General features: G+C 42.9%; 1 protein-coding gene across 2 annotated transcripts in view; it reads right to left on the bottom strand.

Annotated features, from left to right (window-relative positions):
* The window catches only part of Pir (pirin), a 90,336-nt gene extending 84,203 nt beyond the window's left edge, over window positions 1-6,133 (bottom strand). Inside the window, exons 1-2 of one of the 2 annotated variants that reach the window (XM_075958159.1) lie at window positions 5,884-6,133; window positions 3,827-3,955 (exon numbers count right to left, since the gene is read on the bottom strand). In XM_075958159.1, coding sequence (XP_075814274.1) covers window positions 3,827-3,922 — 96 coding nt within the window. In that variant the 5' untranslated portion in view covers window positions 3,923-3,955; window positions 5,884-6,133. The remainder of the gene's footprint in view (window positions 1-3,826; window positions 3,956-5,883) is intronic. The other variant, XM_075958160.1, reaches the window with a different exon arrangement.
* Between the last annotated feature and the right edge of the window lie 7,367 nt (window positions 6,134-13,500).

The following is a 13,500-nucleotide window of genomic DNA, read 5'->3' as shown; positions in this document are numbered from 1 at the left end:
GAAGAGTAACCTTGATGTAGACAAATGACTTCATTTCTGCTGATAGGGGATAGGGTAGGGGTACAGGGTCTACCTTTCTGTAGAATGTGAAAATGTGTCAACAATATCAACAGTCAAAGACATTGTCTTGAACAAAAGAATGAAGGTAGGCTTACACAGTAAAAAAGTGGCAAATTTTTTTTAACGATGTTTACAAAGAATCTACAATAACATGGAAAGTTCTTGGGTCTTCCCAAGAAAACTTCAGTACACAAAACTGTGCCCTCTATATAATTCTCAATAATGCAAAACATAACTGTTTAGAAACACCTTTGCTCTCGTTTGTGATTAGACAAAGTTGATGACATTCAGAATTATTCCTCTTTCTTCTGTTATGGTTACAGAATACCTGTGACACCAGAGAACTGAGTTTAAATGGTCTTGAAAAATCTAGGTTTTCAACCAAAATTTCTTATATAGAATAAAGCATAAAATTCAAAGATGTAAGATTATGTAGAGAGGAATCATATCTTTGTTTTCACTAACCTCTAATTTTTCTGAATATTTTTGACTATAGTAAAGTATACACAAAATAAAATCTAGCATTTTGGAAGATGTAGTAGTCATAGTAGTAGTTCTGTAGATGCCTGTGTCTGTGTGAGGGGATGTTCAGGTGCTCTCAGAGGCCAGAAGCAAAAGGTCACCCTGGAGCTGTAGTGCGGGAGAATTGTCTGTATCCTGTCAATCATGTTTTAAATAAATGCTGATTGGCCAGGCAGGAAGTATAGGTGGGAAAACCAGACAGGAAGTAGAGGTGGAACAAAGAGAACAGGAGTATTCTGGGAAGCAGGAAGCTCCCTCCGAAGTCCAGCCCAGACCAAAGAAGCAAGATGTAACCTGCCTGGCTAAGAAAAGGTACTGAATCATATGGCTAACATAGATAAGAATAATGGGTTACTATACATTAAAGAAGCTAATATGAAGCCTGAGCGAATGGACCAATCAGTTTATAATCTTATGGAGATCTCTGTGTGATTTTCTTTGGGGCTTGCTGGCTGTGGGGAACTGGGCAGGACATAAACCTCAACAAGCAGGCCCCTTCATGTTACAGAGCTGGAGTTATAGGTAGCTGTAAGTCACCAGATGTGGGCATGAGGAATCAAACTAAGGTCCTCTACAAAAGCAGTACACACTTGGAACCACTAAGCCAGCTCGCTAAGCCCAAGATTTAGCATTTTAGCAGCTTTCAGAGCACGGTTCATTAGCATCAGGCATGTTCATGCTGTTGCGCAACTATCACTGAAATCCAGTATCTTCTTCAATTGTGAGAAAGCTCCGTCAATTATAATAAATTACCAGTAACTGTGATTCTGGAACCAACAGAAACTAAAGCTATTTCATGACAGTTTACATCTGTGAGTAGGTATGTGAAATATTGTTCATGTTTGAAATTACAATGTGATTAGATATATCACTCAAAACTTTTATTTAATATAAAAATCCAAGATGATTAGATATCTCTGAAAAACTCAACCATGTTATAATATAAACATTTTTCTTGGAAAGTCATCTATTCTGTTTTGTGTACTTCAAAACACTGTTTTACAAAAAAAAAAAAGATAGGTTTTACTAGACCACTAAAGAGGTTCACAGGATTAAAAAAAAAAGTGTTAATACGTTCTTGACAGATGGTCTAATTAAAGGAATAGCTACACTTGGTACATGGCAATGGCTCACTAACAGGTGTCTGTGAGGTCTCAGAACTCTTTCCAGTTTTTCTGTTGGTGATGCTATCTCATAGGATATGGCACCACCTCCATCAGGCCCTATGCATTTAGCCATCAAGATAAATGTATTTGTGTATTTTCTTTGATAAATGGTACATTTTGGATTTCAAGATATATATGAGTGAGCTAATGTTCTAATGAAAGGAAAATGGCAGAGGCCCAAAATGGAAGATAGAAGATTGATTGAGCCGATGACGGAGAAGTGTTTGCTGCCTGCTGCAATGGCTGATCAGCACCGTGCTGGCTGAAATGGCTCAGGCACAGAAGGACAAATACTGCAACCCCTCCCCTGGATGTGGAATCTAAACAAACAGAAATGCAGGCTAGAATGGCGACTTCCCGATGCTGAGGTAAGATGATAGAGAGATGGTCGGAGAGGAAGAGGAAGCTCAAGAATCAATAGGGCTTCTTATCTATAAAATGGCACCATATGAAATAGTTGAAATTTACAAAGACATGCTTTTTAAAATTATCTGTGAAGTAGTACAGATATTGATTAGCTAATTTTGACCATTCCTATTCTACACATCCTGCTAAATACAATACACACAATTTTTCAATTAAATTTGAAAACGGAGAACATCCAAGCCATCAGTCATGCAGAGCAGCACTCGCTGAGGAACAGCCAAGACTTTCAACCCCTATGAGCAAAGGGAACCTGGCAACCCCGCTATTCAAGAGGCTGAAGCAGGAGGACTGGAGTTCAAGGCCAGTCCAGGCAACTTAGTGAGACTCTTGTCTCAAAATAAAATCCAGAAAAAGGACTGAGGCTATAGTTCAATGACAGATTGTTTGCCTAGCATGTCCAAGGGTCTCCCTATGTTCAATCCCCAGTACTCCAAAAAACAAACAAACAAAACACCTGATGAACAAAATGACTCCATGAACATTTTCAAATACGTTTTTTATCAAAACTGTAGACAAAGAAACCCGTATGTAATGAGAGGTATAAAGTTTAGCCACGAGGCCGTATGAAAATGCTGGAGTGGAGTATAAGAAATTAGCCCTGCTTCCCAAAATGCATTTCTTCTCTTATTCACAACATTTAATATGGAATAGCACTGGGGAACTAGCTCTTGGCTATGATCACTATTTGACACCTCTCTGTGCAGCTAAGACCCCTCCCTAAATTTCATGTATTCCCTAGTATTTAAATTTAAAAGTCTCTAATGTTAAAAAAAAAAGTCTAGACTCACAATTCTAAGTTCCCTTGTGCTCCTGCCACCACACCAGAGATCTACAGAGCTGGATCTCAGTGCACAAATACAAATCCTTTACTATGTGATTAGCCAGGAGACCTGACCCTGGCAGAGCAAATCAGACTGTTTTCCTTAGGAATCTGAAGCTGAGATCCGGTTATTTGCGTTCTGAAGTATGACCATGTAAGCAAGGGTAGAGAGGCTACGAGTCGGGCACATCTGAAGACATGAATGCTGAGGCTGACGGCCAGAATGCTCCTCAGCTCAAGACAGACCACGGGCATGCAGAGAAAAGCAGACGATCTCCTGCGCTTCAGCTAACCTGCTACCCAGACCCTCTTTACCCACGTTCCAGAAGCCTCTTTTAGGCTGGGGTTGATCCACACGTGGCCCCAGTTGTGGACTTCCATCTATCTCCCTCTGGCACTGGGGTGGTTTGAAAGAAAATGGCCCCCAAAGGGACTGGCATTACTAAGAGGAGTGGCCTTGTTGGGGGAAGTGTGTCACTGTGGGGGCGGGCTTTGATGTCTCTTTTGCTCAAGCTCCCCTCAGTGTGACTGTCAGTCTGTTGGCTCAAGAAGTAGTGCTCACAGCTTCAGCACCACGTCTGCCTGCACACCATGCTCCCCGTCATGATGATAATTTCCTGAACCTCTGAAAACGTTAAGTGCACCACTCCAATAAAATGTTTTCTGTATAAGAGTTGCAGTGGTCACAACATCTCTTCACAGCAGTGTAAACCTTAAGACAGGCACCCCACAGGGAACCTCAAGGCCATCTTGCCTCTTTCTTCCCAAATCCCCTTCACTATCCCACCCGTTCCTTCAGAAATGAATGTACAAGGTAGTCCAGCCAACGTACCTCAGGTCTGCCAATGCTTCTGCGGACCCGAGCTCCAACCCCTTCTGGCTGCTCCCGGCTGAGCACTGAGAGCGTAACCTTCTTAGAGGATCCCATTTTGAAGTGTATAAAGAACGTTCTGGTGTTGAGCTGTAGAAGATGGAGGGCAAGATGAAAGACAACAAAAGACATCACAACAGAGGAAATCTCTACAGGCTATAAACTAAGGATATTGAGATTAAGCTTGCCCCCAAATTCTAACAGTTGTAATTTATTGCGTACTTACTGCGAACAGAGCCTAGATTAGGTGATTTTCTTAAAACACAACGATGGTGAACATGTATTAGTATTTACTAGGCACCTGAACCCCATTATTAGCAGTTACCTCATGTAATCCTGCAGTCATCTCATACAAAGGTTAGCAATTACAACTCTTGGAAAGAACTTACTAGAAATATCTAAAGAGCATTTTATATGTCTTGCTTCAGTGGTATCTCTTGACTTCCTGCACCACTAACATGCCCTTCAGTGGCCACCCCATGAGGTAGGGTGGAAGATGGAAGTGGAGGATTTTTGGTGAAGTTGGAAGCAAGAAGAAAAAACTAGAGATATGTGATTCTCACTGGAATGATGGTGCTGGCATTGAAAGAGATCTTCAGGAGTGATTGAACTCAATTACCCATCTATCTCTAACGTCCACGGTCATTTAAAACAATCATTCCTTAATCACTACAAGCATGTATACAATATGTTTTTTATCATATCCACCCCTTATTCACCCTCCAACTTCTCTCAGACTTCAATCACATCTCATGCCCAGCTCTAAGTTGCTTTTCCAAAGCCTACTGAGTCCGAGTGGTGGTGTCCTTGTTGTGCACATGGGTGTTGGGTCATCTACTGAGGCACGGGCATCCTAACGGGGGCCACGTTCTTGAAGAAAACTGACACTCCCTACTCCAGCAGCTTCCAAGTGCCAAAGTTTCTCAGTCAGGGGTGGGACTTGACAAACCTTCCTCCCATCTGTGTTGGAATTTTGACTGGCTTGATCTTATGTAGATCTTGTGCAGGCAATTTCTCAGGCAGGAAATCTTTGAACTTCCTGCTAAAGTCCTCTAAAGCAGACAAATTATGTATGAGCTACCCCCAGCAAGGGAACCCATAGTTCAGGAACAACCTATATTCCACATTTATTATTCTTCAAGACTGCTTCATTATTTATTGATGAAGTCGAAGCCCTAACAATGAGCCCCATTCCTAACTTCATGTGTTTGCAGACATGTAATCCTAAATCCTCAGACCTGTTCACCAAGTGAACTCTAGCCAATCCTTCAAAGATTCCTACTGCAACCAAGAAAAGTGTTTTAACAAGATGACAATTCTGGAGCTGGACACCTTAAATTTATATCTCAGCTTTGCCACATTCCAGCCTGCTTTCACTTGTGACTCTCTGTGCCTCAGTTTTTCCATCTATAAAATGGGATTAAGAAGTATCTACCTCAAAGGTTTCAAATGGTGCTATGGGAAAGTAGGCTGCTGTTATTTAGAGAGACTCTACACAGGAGTACCCTCCACTTAGGGAAGGCAGATCTTAAAGTGTAACCCCTCTAGCAGACAATCAATATGTACCTATTGAACCAAGAAATGTGGGGCACAGAAACGAACTTCTGAATACAGGCCTGTCATCATCCAGATCTATGCAACAAGTAAGTAGTTTTGCCTCCACCTAGATTTTCTGGGTCCCTCCAGACTCCCGCAGTTGGACACTACACACACGAACAAGGATGAGGCCATTAGCTAATTACAATGTTTTGTGTGGAAAAAAAGCCAAGCTGTGGTCCCTTCACTAAATCTCGGTGCTATTTAAGCATCTCCCTCCCTCAGCTCCCCTAGGAGCCAGTAGTATGCTGGGAAAGGGAACACCGTGAAAACTGGTCCAGGCATCACCTCCCCACAACACACACACACACACACACACACACACACACACACACACACACACCACCCTCGCGGGGGGGGGGTGGAGGGGCGGGATGGGGGGGCGGCGGCGGGGCGGGGCTGGGGGTTCCCGGGCCACTCACTCGGCTGCTGAGCAGGCCCAGGACGGAAGCCACTGTCGTACAGCCTTCGCAGCGTCAGGAACGCAGCACACGGAAGAAGGGTTGCAGAGCGCCGGCTGTCCGTCAGCGTGACTCAGCACTTCGCTGTGAGGACTCAGGAAGGCGGAGTCTCTAGGTCTCTGGGGTTTTGGATGGGGTGACACTCCCTTTATTTACCCTGGGTTTGGATCCTCTGACTCCGCCTCTCTGGGTCTGCCTTTTGAGCTTCTATCCAAAGAGTGATGCGCACCCCGACCTCTTGGGGGCGCGCTGTCCCCCTATGTGTGGGGTGCTCCGGTGCTCGGCAAACCTCTAGATTCACCTAGAAGGAAAACCTTTGGCTCTAGGGGCAGGAATGTTTCCTAACCGCTTGTCCTATTTTGGGCAGGTGAGTCAGCCTCTGTGCATCAGGTTTCCAGTGAAATGAGAGTGGTGAAGATAGTACCAACATTGCAGGGTTGTAAGAACAAAATAAGCCCGCCTCCTCCTAGGTGCTACCCAGTTGTTTCTCATAAATATGCTTCTTGCTGTTTGCCAGAGAGAACAGGGCCAGGGACAGAGTAGAGCAAGAGCCAAAACATCTCTGTTCCTGCCGAAAGGGCAGGCACACTCTAATAGGTAGACATATGACGAAGGGCTTGGATTTTGTTGAGCTGTAGGGAGAAGGCATTGGAGAGCTGCCCTCAAGAGGATGAGAATGTGCACCCAACCAGGAAGCAATTTAGTTTTCCTCGGACTTTTAATCAGGCGATGCTGCTAATGTGAATGTTCTTTAAACTACAAAGTCTTGTCTTGGGAAAATAGTGAGAGCAGGAACCCTGAAATGAACCTGGACAATTGTCTAAAACAGAGTTTCCAGCTGCGTGGCTCTTCCGAGGAGACTGCTCCAGTTTGCTTTTGTAGCCAGGAAACAGCCACAGATCACACTTACTGAGCATGGCTACATTTCAATAAAAATTTTATTACAGATAACAAAATTTTAATTCATGAGATTATATTTTGAATTCATGCAATTTGCACTTATAAAATATTCTTTTGACTTTATATGTCAACTAATATTTTGAGACTCGGTTCCGTATATCCTGGGCTGGCCTTGCCTCTCTAGATAGCCAAGGATAACCTTGAACTTCTGATTTTCCTGCCCACGTCCCCAAGTGTTGGGGTCACAGTAGCTCATCCACCACCATGGCCAGTTTTATGTGGTCCTGGAGACTGGACCCAGGGCTTGGTGCTTGCTAGGCGAGCAATCTGCCAACTGAGTTACACCCCCATCCCCCTCAACCTTAAAATGTGAAAAGCAACCGTAGTTTGCAGACTGTACAAAATGCATACAGTGGGGGTGCATATCCATTTGGCCTGCATGCATAGTTTGTAAACCAAGAGGGAAGTAAAAGAGCAAAGACTTTCGCCTGGTGCTCAATTGGGCAGCACACACTGGAACTGGAACAGTACAGAGGGGAGTAGCATGGGCTTTGGATAAGAATCACACGCAAATTTGTGAAGTCGTCCATGGATTTTTGTCTCTCTCCTGTGAAGTCCACGGCCACACTTGGGTGTATATTGTCTTCCTTAAAGTGGCCATCTCACTTCCTTAATGCCTATACCTAAATCCATATTAAAATATATTTCTAATAGATACTAATTTTCTTTGTTTTGAAGTCTTTTCCTGGGCTCTTATATCAGTGGGGCTGAAACTAACCCTACCTACCTTAAGTGATTCAAGGTCAAATGAGATAATAAACGTAAATATCAAAACTTCCCTGGACTAATAAAGTATTGGTATTTGTCATCCTTATAATAACTTCTGAAACTGTTTCTACATAAAATAGAAACATGAGCTTTCTGCCTGGCACATTACAGAACCTAGAAATAAATTATACTGCATTCCCTTGACCAGTCCAACATTCAACCAGGTGCCTGGGCTTCAAGCTTTTCCCTCACGCTCAGCTCAAATACCCATGGATTCGGATTGCTAAATCTCTCAGTGCATCCAAACCTTCCCATTTTGGAGGCTACTATCTGTCTTCCCCAATCACCACCCACTCCTCCTGCTTTTAGGTTCACCACTGGCCAAACCATTTTCCAGTGGTGGACAAATAAAAAAAAAAAACAGTGCCTGAAACCCTCAGTGCCTTCTCACTGTCTTTAATAGAAAGTTCTCTGATGTCTTTGAACTGACCTCACCCTTTAACCCACTTGTGCAGGGGGTGGGGAGGAACTACGCATACATCTCTAGTGTCTAGAACGTTCTTTCCTTCACTTTGACTTCATCTTTTAGCTCTTCTATGTCATGCTCCATGGACAACCTTTGAGAGTTATTTCCTCAAGTCTAGGAGATACTTTTGACCTAAGAAGAACTTGTACATTATTCCCTAAAGCCATCTTTCATTAACTCTTGGGAGATCCCCTTTTCCTACAACGGCCTGAACAGTAGTTTCAGTCTTTATGTTCTGAAATATAAGCCAGCACATTACTGAACGTGCCATTCACTCCTCTTGCCCTGGGTCTCTGCAGAACTGTGGCTGCCTTGACCGTGTGCCATTTCTGAGTGGGGCTTTAAAATGGCCTAGCAGTTACCACATCCATTTCATGGAAACCAGTGATGACCGTGCTGGACAATGGTGGTGCATGCCTTTAATCCCAGCACTCAGGAGGCAGAGGCAGAGGCAGGGGGATCTCTATGAGTTTGAAGTCAGCCTGGTCTACAGAGTGAGTTCCAAGACTGTCAAGGTTACACAGAGAAACCCTGTCTCAAACAAAACAAACAAAAAAGAGTGATGACCTTGAGGTCACCATTTCAGGAGAAGCCCACAGTCCACAGAAAAGAGATCTTTGGAGGGAGGCACACCATGAGAAGAAATGAAGCCCAAGACCCAAATCACCTTGAAAGTGGATCTTCCAGCCCCAGCTGCACCAGTCAATCCCACATGGATACAATCTGAACATCCAACGTTGTTCTTCCCAACTTCCCAATTCACAAAGTCAAGTGTTTTTAAGCTAAACAATTTCAGGGGAGTTCGTTTCATAAAAATGACTACCTGGAAAATTTTTTCGGATCATAGGAGAAAAATTGATTTTCAAAATGCTCCAGGCTACTGACTGACAAACCTTGCAGAAAATAGTTATGTCCATTTAAATCAACTTAAAGACAACAAGCCATTAAGCGAGACAAACAATCGTTAACTTAACTGGAATTTAGAGACTAAAGTTTTGCATCCCTCCTACTGGCCACAGCAGATGCCTCCAAAGTACAGTTGTGCCAGTACACAGCTGGCTGTCACAAATATCACTTAGTGACCAAAGAACTGAAGACACCCTGAAGGGTGATGTTTCAGGGGACACCTTTTTGGAAATTTCTCTGGAATTCAAAAGCTACTCCACCTCTACATCCAAAGAAGGTTAGTGACATTTCTCAAAATAGGAGACAAATTCAGGGGCATGTGTAGTCACAGCAGAGCAGAGAAGTTCTCTTTGTAGGCCTTTCAGATAGGGAGTGGGTGGAGAGAGAGAGAAAGAGCGCTTCTGAAAAGCTAGGGGAAAAAGGGGGAAAAACAAGGATGGAAGGGGGGAGAATTTTTGCAAATGGAGTAGAAGCCAGACAACGTTTCACTATGAACAGAGTCCATCTTAGAGATGAGAAGTGTAACACTGTCTGTTTGAACTCTGAGCCTTCTTCCCATTGTCATTTGAAATCAAGTGAGTCCATGCAGCAGGCAGCTGGATGTGTGACCACCAATCACCCTTGGAATCCTGAGCAACACGAAAGAAAACTTTGTGCTGATATGGCAAAAAAGCAAAGCTTTTCCTAAATGACTCCAAATACACTACTATAATCTTTAAAGACACCCATATTGTCAACATATGTTCGTTATATCTCCCCCCGACACACATTTTGTTTTGGTTTTGTAACAGGATTATATGACCTCAAATTCACTATACAGACAAGGATGGCTTTGAATTCTGATCCTTCTGCCTCCACCTCCTGAGTGCTGGGATCACAGGCTTGTAACAGCATGCTTGATTGATGCAGTTCCCAGGATCGAGCTCCAGGCTTTGTGCTTCTAGACAAGCGCTCTCCCAGATGGACTACACTCCCAGTCCAACATTTTGCCTTTTATTCAACATACTGATTTTCATCTTTATAACACTGAATATCTTTCCAAAGGCATTATTTCATACAACTGTATGGCCATCTTAAACACTCCATTGTTTGCAGTTATTTTTCTGTTTTAAGATATCAACACACATGTTCTTGCTTGTGGATTTGGATAAACTGCTTTCCCGGGCAACAAAGCTTTTATTCATTAAAGGGTCAGTATCTCTGGAATATTCCATGTTAGAAATTCAGAGTTATTAACCCAGAAAATCAGTTGGCTTCTAATCAAAGTCTAATTATGTCATATGCACCAGTGTATGGAGGCCAGTGTTTTGTTGGTTGAAGACATCCAGTTCTATCCAGAGAAGGCGGGTACATAGACCTTCACCTTCACCTGGCTGAGAACATCTTTGACAGATATGGCAAGTTCTGGCCCGGAAGCTGCATTGATGCTCTTCCTGTCTTTTCTCTGGGATTCTGGAAAAAATGCCCCCAAAAAGCAGCTTAGAGCCCTCTCTTTGAAGTCAAGGAACATTCCTAGATTCCATCGCAAGCAAAACACTCTTGGCCATCAAAGGCTAATTCATCTCTGAACTAGAGAATCAGGGAAATGTAGGTGACTGAAGATCCTGATATTTATTTACCCTGATAACCTTTCTCAGCTTTCAACTTTTGTAAAACTGTGTCTTCTGACCAAAAGAAGATGGCTTTGAGGATTACAGCATTGAAGTAAAGGTCAAATCTGATTTTAATAATTTCTACCTAATACTGGATTTACTGAAATGTTTATGGGTGGCATGCGTTGATGTCTACAACTTACTTTGAGTGCACCGATAATAAGTACAACAAAAATATCATAGTTGATGGGCAAATAAAGTCATGACAAAGTCAACGTCAGGAGAATGTTAGTTGTAAAATGTAGGTGGAGGCATATGGGTGTTTTGACTTCTTTTAACCTTTTTCTATCATATATTTCATAACAAAATTTTGTAAAAACATTACAATCAAATAGGAAGGAAAACTGGAAAATATCCATAAAGTTACTCCCCTTTTCCTCCTCTCTTTGCTCCCGACTCTAGTATGTGGTACAGTATCTATAGAACAGAGCATCCAAACCCAATTCAAAGCTACTAGGACAGTCCTACAGCTAGCAGGATTTTTCTATGGCATGAGTTAGCAAATTTTGTTTCTGAGAAAGCCCGTTAGTGAACACCTGAGATTTCATAGGCATAAGTCTGTTATAATTGCTCAGTTCTGCCATTACATAGTAAAGGCAATCCCCCGCAATAATTCTTTAAGACAAGGTTGCTCTACTCCATTTGATTTTGTTTTGAGAAAGCAGGTGTGACTGACTCACTTTTCTGTTTCTAGGCTTCAAATACTTACCTTCCACCAAGGAACTGGGGTAAACACGACTAGATGTCAACAATTTATATAAAGGTGTCATAGGTAACAAGAAATGTCATAACAAAAGTGAAATAACAGGCTTCTCTATGCACACTTCACACACCCATCTCCTTTCACAGGGAAGAAGGTTGTTTGTTTCATCACTGAACACAAGGTTTGCTACACAAGCATCTTTGAGAGAGGTGATATGTTCATACTAATTTCCTATGAGTGTGAACAATCCATCTCAGATCCCAACTGCTAAGCATGTTGTTTTAATACCAGAATAAATACACACAACAAGTAATGGAGCTAAACTCCCAATGGACACCTGCCCATGCCAGAAATCTTGGCCTACAAGAAGGCTGTCGGAGCCCTTGTAGACTTACACTTTAGTAAAGAGAGACACTAGAAATTATGCATTGTATCATAGGAAAGCTAATACTACTGGGGAGAAAAGGGTAAGAGGACTGAGCATGCTAGGTCAGTGTGGGGGTTGTAGTATTGATGGGATGGTCAAGATAAGATTCATTAGTAAACCAAGCTACATCCCATATCAACGTTGGGTTTTTACAACAGACTTGTAGACTAGTATGGCCTGGAACTCTCAATGTAGCCCAAGCTGATGTTAAACTTGTGAGAGATAACTCCAGTTTAGACCAATAAGTAGCAAGAGAGGTCTTGAAAAGTGGTCCAATATTTGGCACATTTAGAAGATAGTGCTAGCCATGGTTCATGATAGATGGATCATTGAGTTTGTAAGGAAGAATAATAAAAATGTAGCCTAGCTTGTTGGATTGACCCACTAGATGGATGGGTGGAGCTGCTATTAACTGAAGAGGTGAAACTATAGAAGTAGTTGTAGGGATTAATCAGGAAGTCTGCTTTCAACATGCTAAAATGGGCATATCTATTAGATATCCCAAATAGAGATGGACACATTAACAATGAAATAGAAGTCTCTGAAATCCAAGGGGTCTTGGTTAAAACCCAAAAGAATCATATTTAAAGTAATAGTTAGAGCTGGATGATTCTTCCCGGTTGGCTAGCATAGAGGTAGAAGGTGCTACGCAGGCAGCTGCTGGAGAAGGCCATCAGTGGTCTTACCACAGATGTGGAGCCATATTCTTTTTTTGACTACTAATTTTTTATTGAAAACAGTAAGAGGTTCCATGACACCAAATAAACCGGTTCTGAGATTTCCCCAAGATAAATTTAACAGCTCCAGCTTCTTCAGTGCTTATCAAAATACAAAAGAAGAAAGTAGAGGTCGTCTTTCCATGGCAAATCGAACCCTTGCAGGCTGAGGGAGGAAGCTTCTTCACACATGGAGATGGGGGTGCTCCAGGATGTGGGTCTGGAATGGATCAACCCTCCCGGCTTGCATGCGCTCCTGCTGGTGAGACCCAGGCCTCCTGCCAGCTCGTCCAAGTGGGCCCAAAAGTAAGCTGGGTATGTAGGCTGCCACCTGGCCCAGCTGCACACCAAATACAAGCCAGGCCCTGCACCCCACAATGGCTCCCAGCCCACCCCTAGGTGACCATGTGAGTACAAGTACAAGCACAATGCTATGGAATGCGGGTGACTCAAAGACAGGCGAGTCACAGGGGCTCTACTGTGATCATGCAGCGGATGGTGGTTTGTCCACCTTCTTTCCTGTTCCCACAGCGGGAACAGGTGATCCGATGGACTAGCATTCAGGCCATTACTGCAAAACCTACACTAGGCATAGTCTCCATTCTGTGTGTTCAAGTGTTCTTGTCCTGTATTTTTTTAACTTTTTTTTTAAAAAAAATTGTCTGAGTTTGTGTAAAAACCAACCACCAAATGGATACTGACACCAGTCTACAGTCCAATGGCTCCGGGAGGCCAGGTGCCCCTACATCAAATCCCTTCTCAGTACTGACAGTGATGCTCTTTTTAGAATAAAAATAAAAGCTAAGTAATATTGCATAGGAGTACCAGAGACTGCGTCAGTGGAAACAAACTATTTACATCAGATAAAAACCTGCCTGCAGGCTGCATCTGCACATGTACAGCACAGTGCAATGCACACTGTGACCAACCCATGGAGACAGCTTCTGGCACTCAGGACCACAGAGAGGAAAGTAGAGGGT

This window comes from Microtus pennsylvanicus, chromosome X (genome assembly GCF_037038515.1).
Source record: "Microtus pennsylvanicus isolate mMicPen1 chromosome X, mMicPen1.hap1, whole genome shotgun sequence".
NCBI lineage: Eukaryota > Metazoa > Chordata > Mammalia > Rodentia > Cricetidae > Microtus > Microtus pennsylvanicus.
This window is presented reverse-complemented; position numbering and strand designations above follow the sequence as displayed.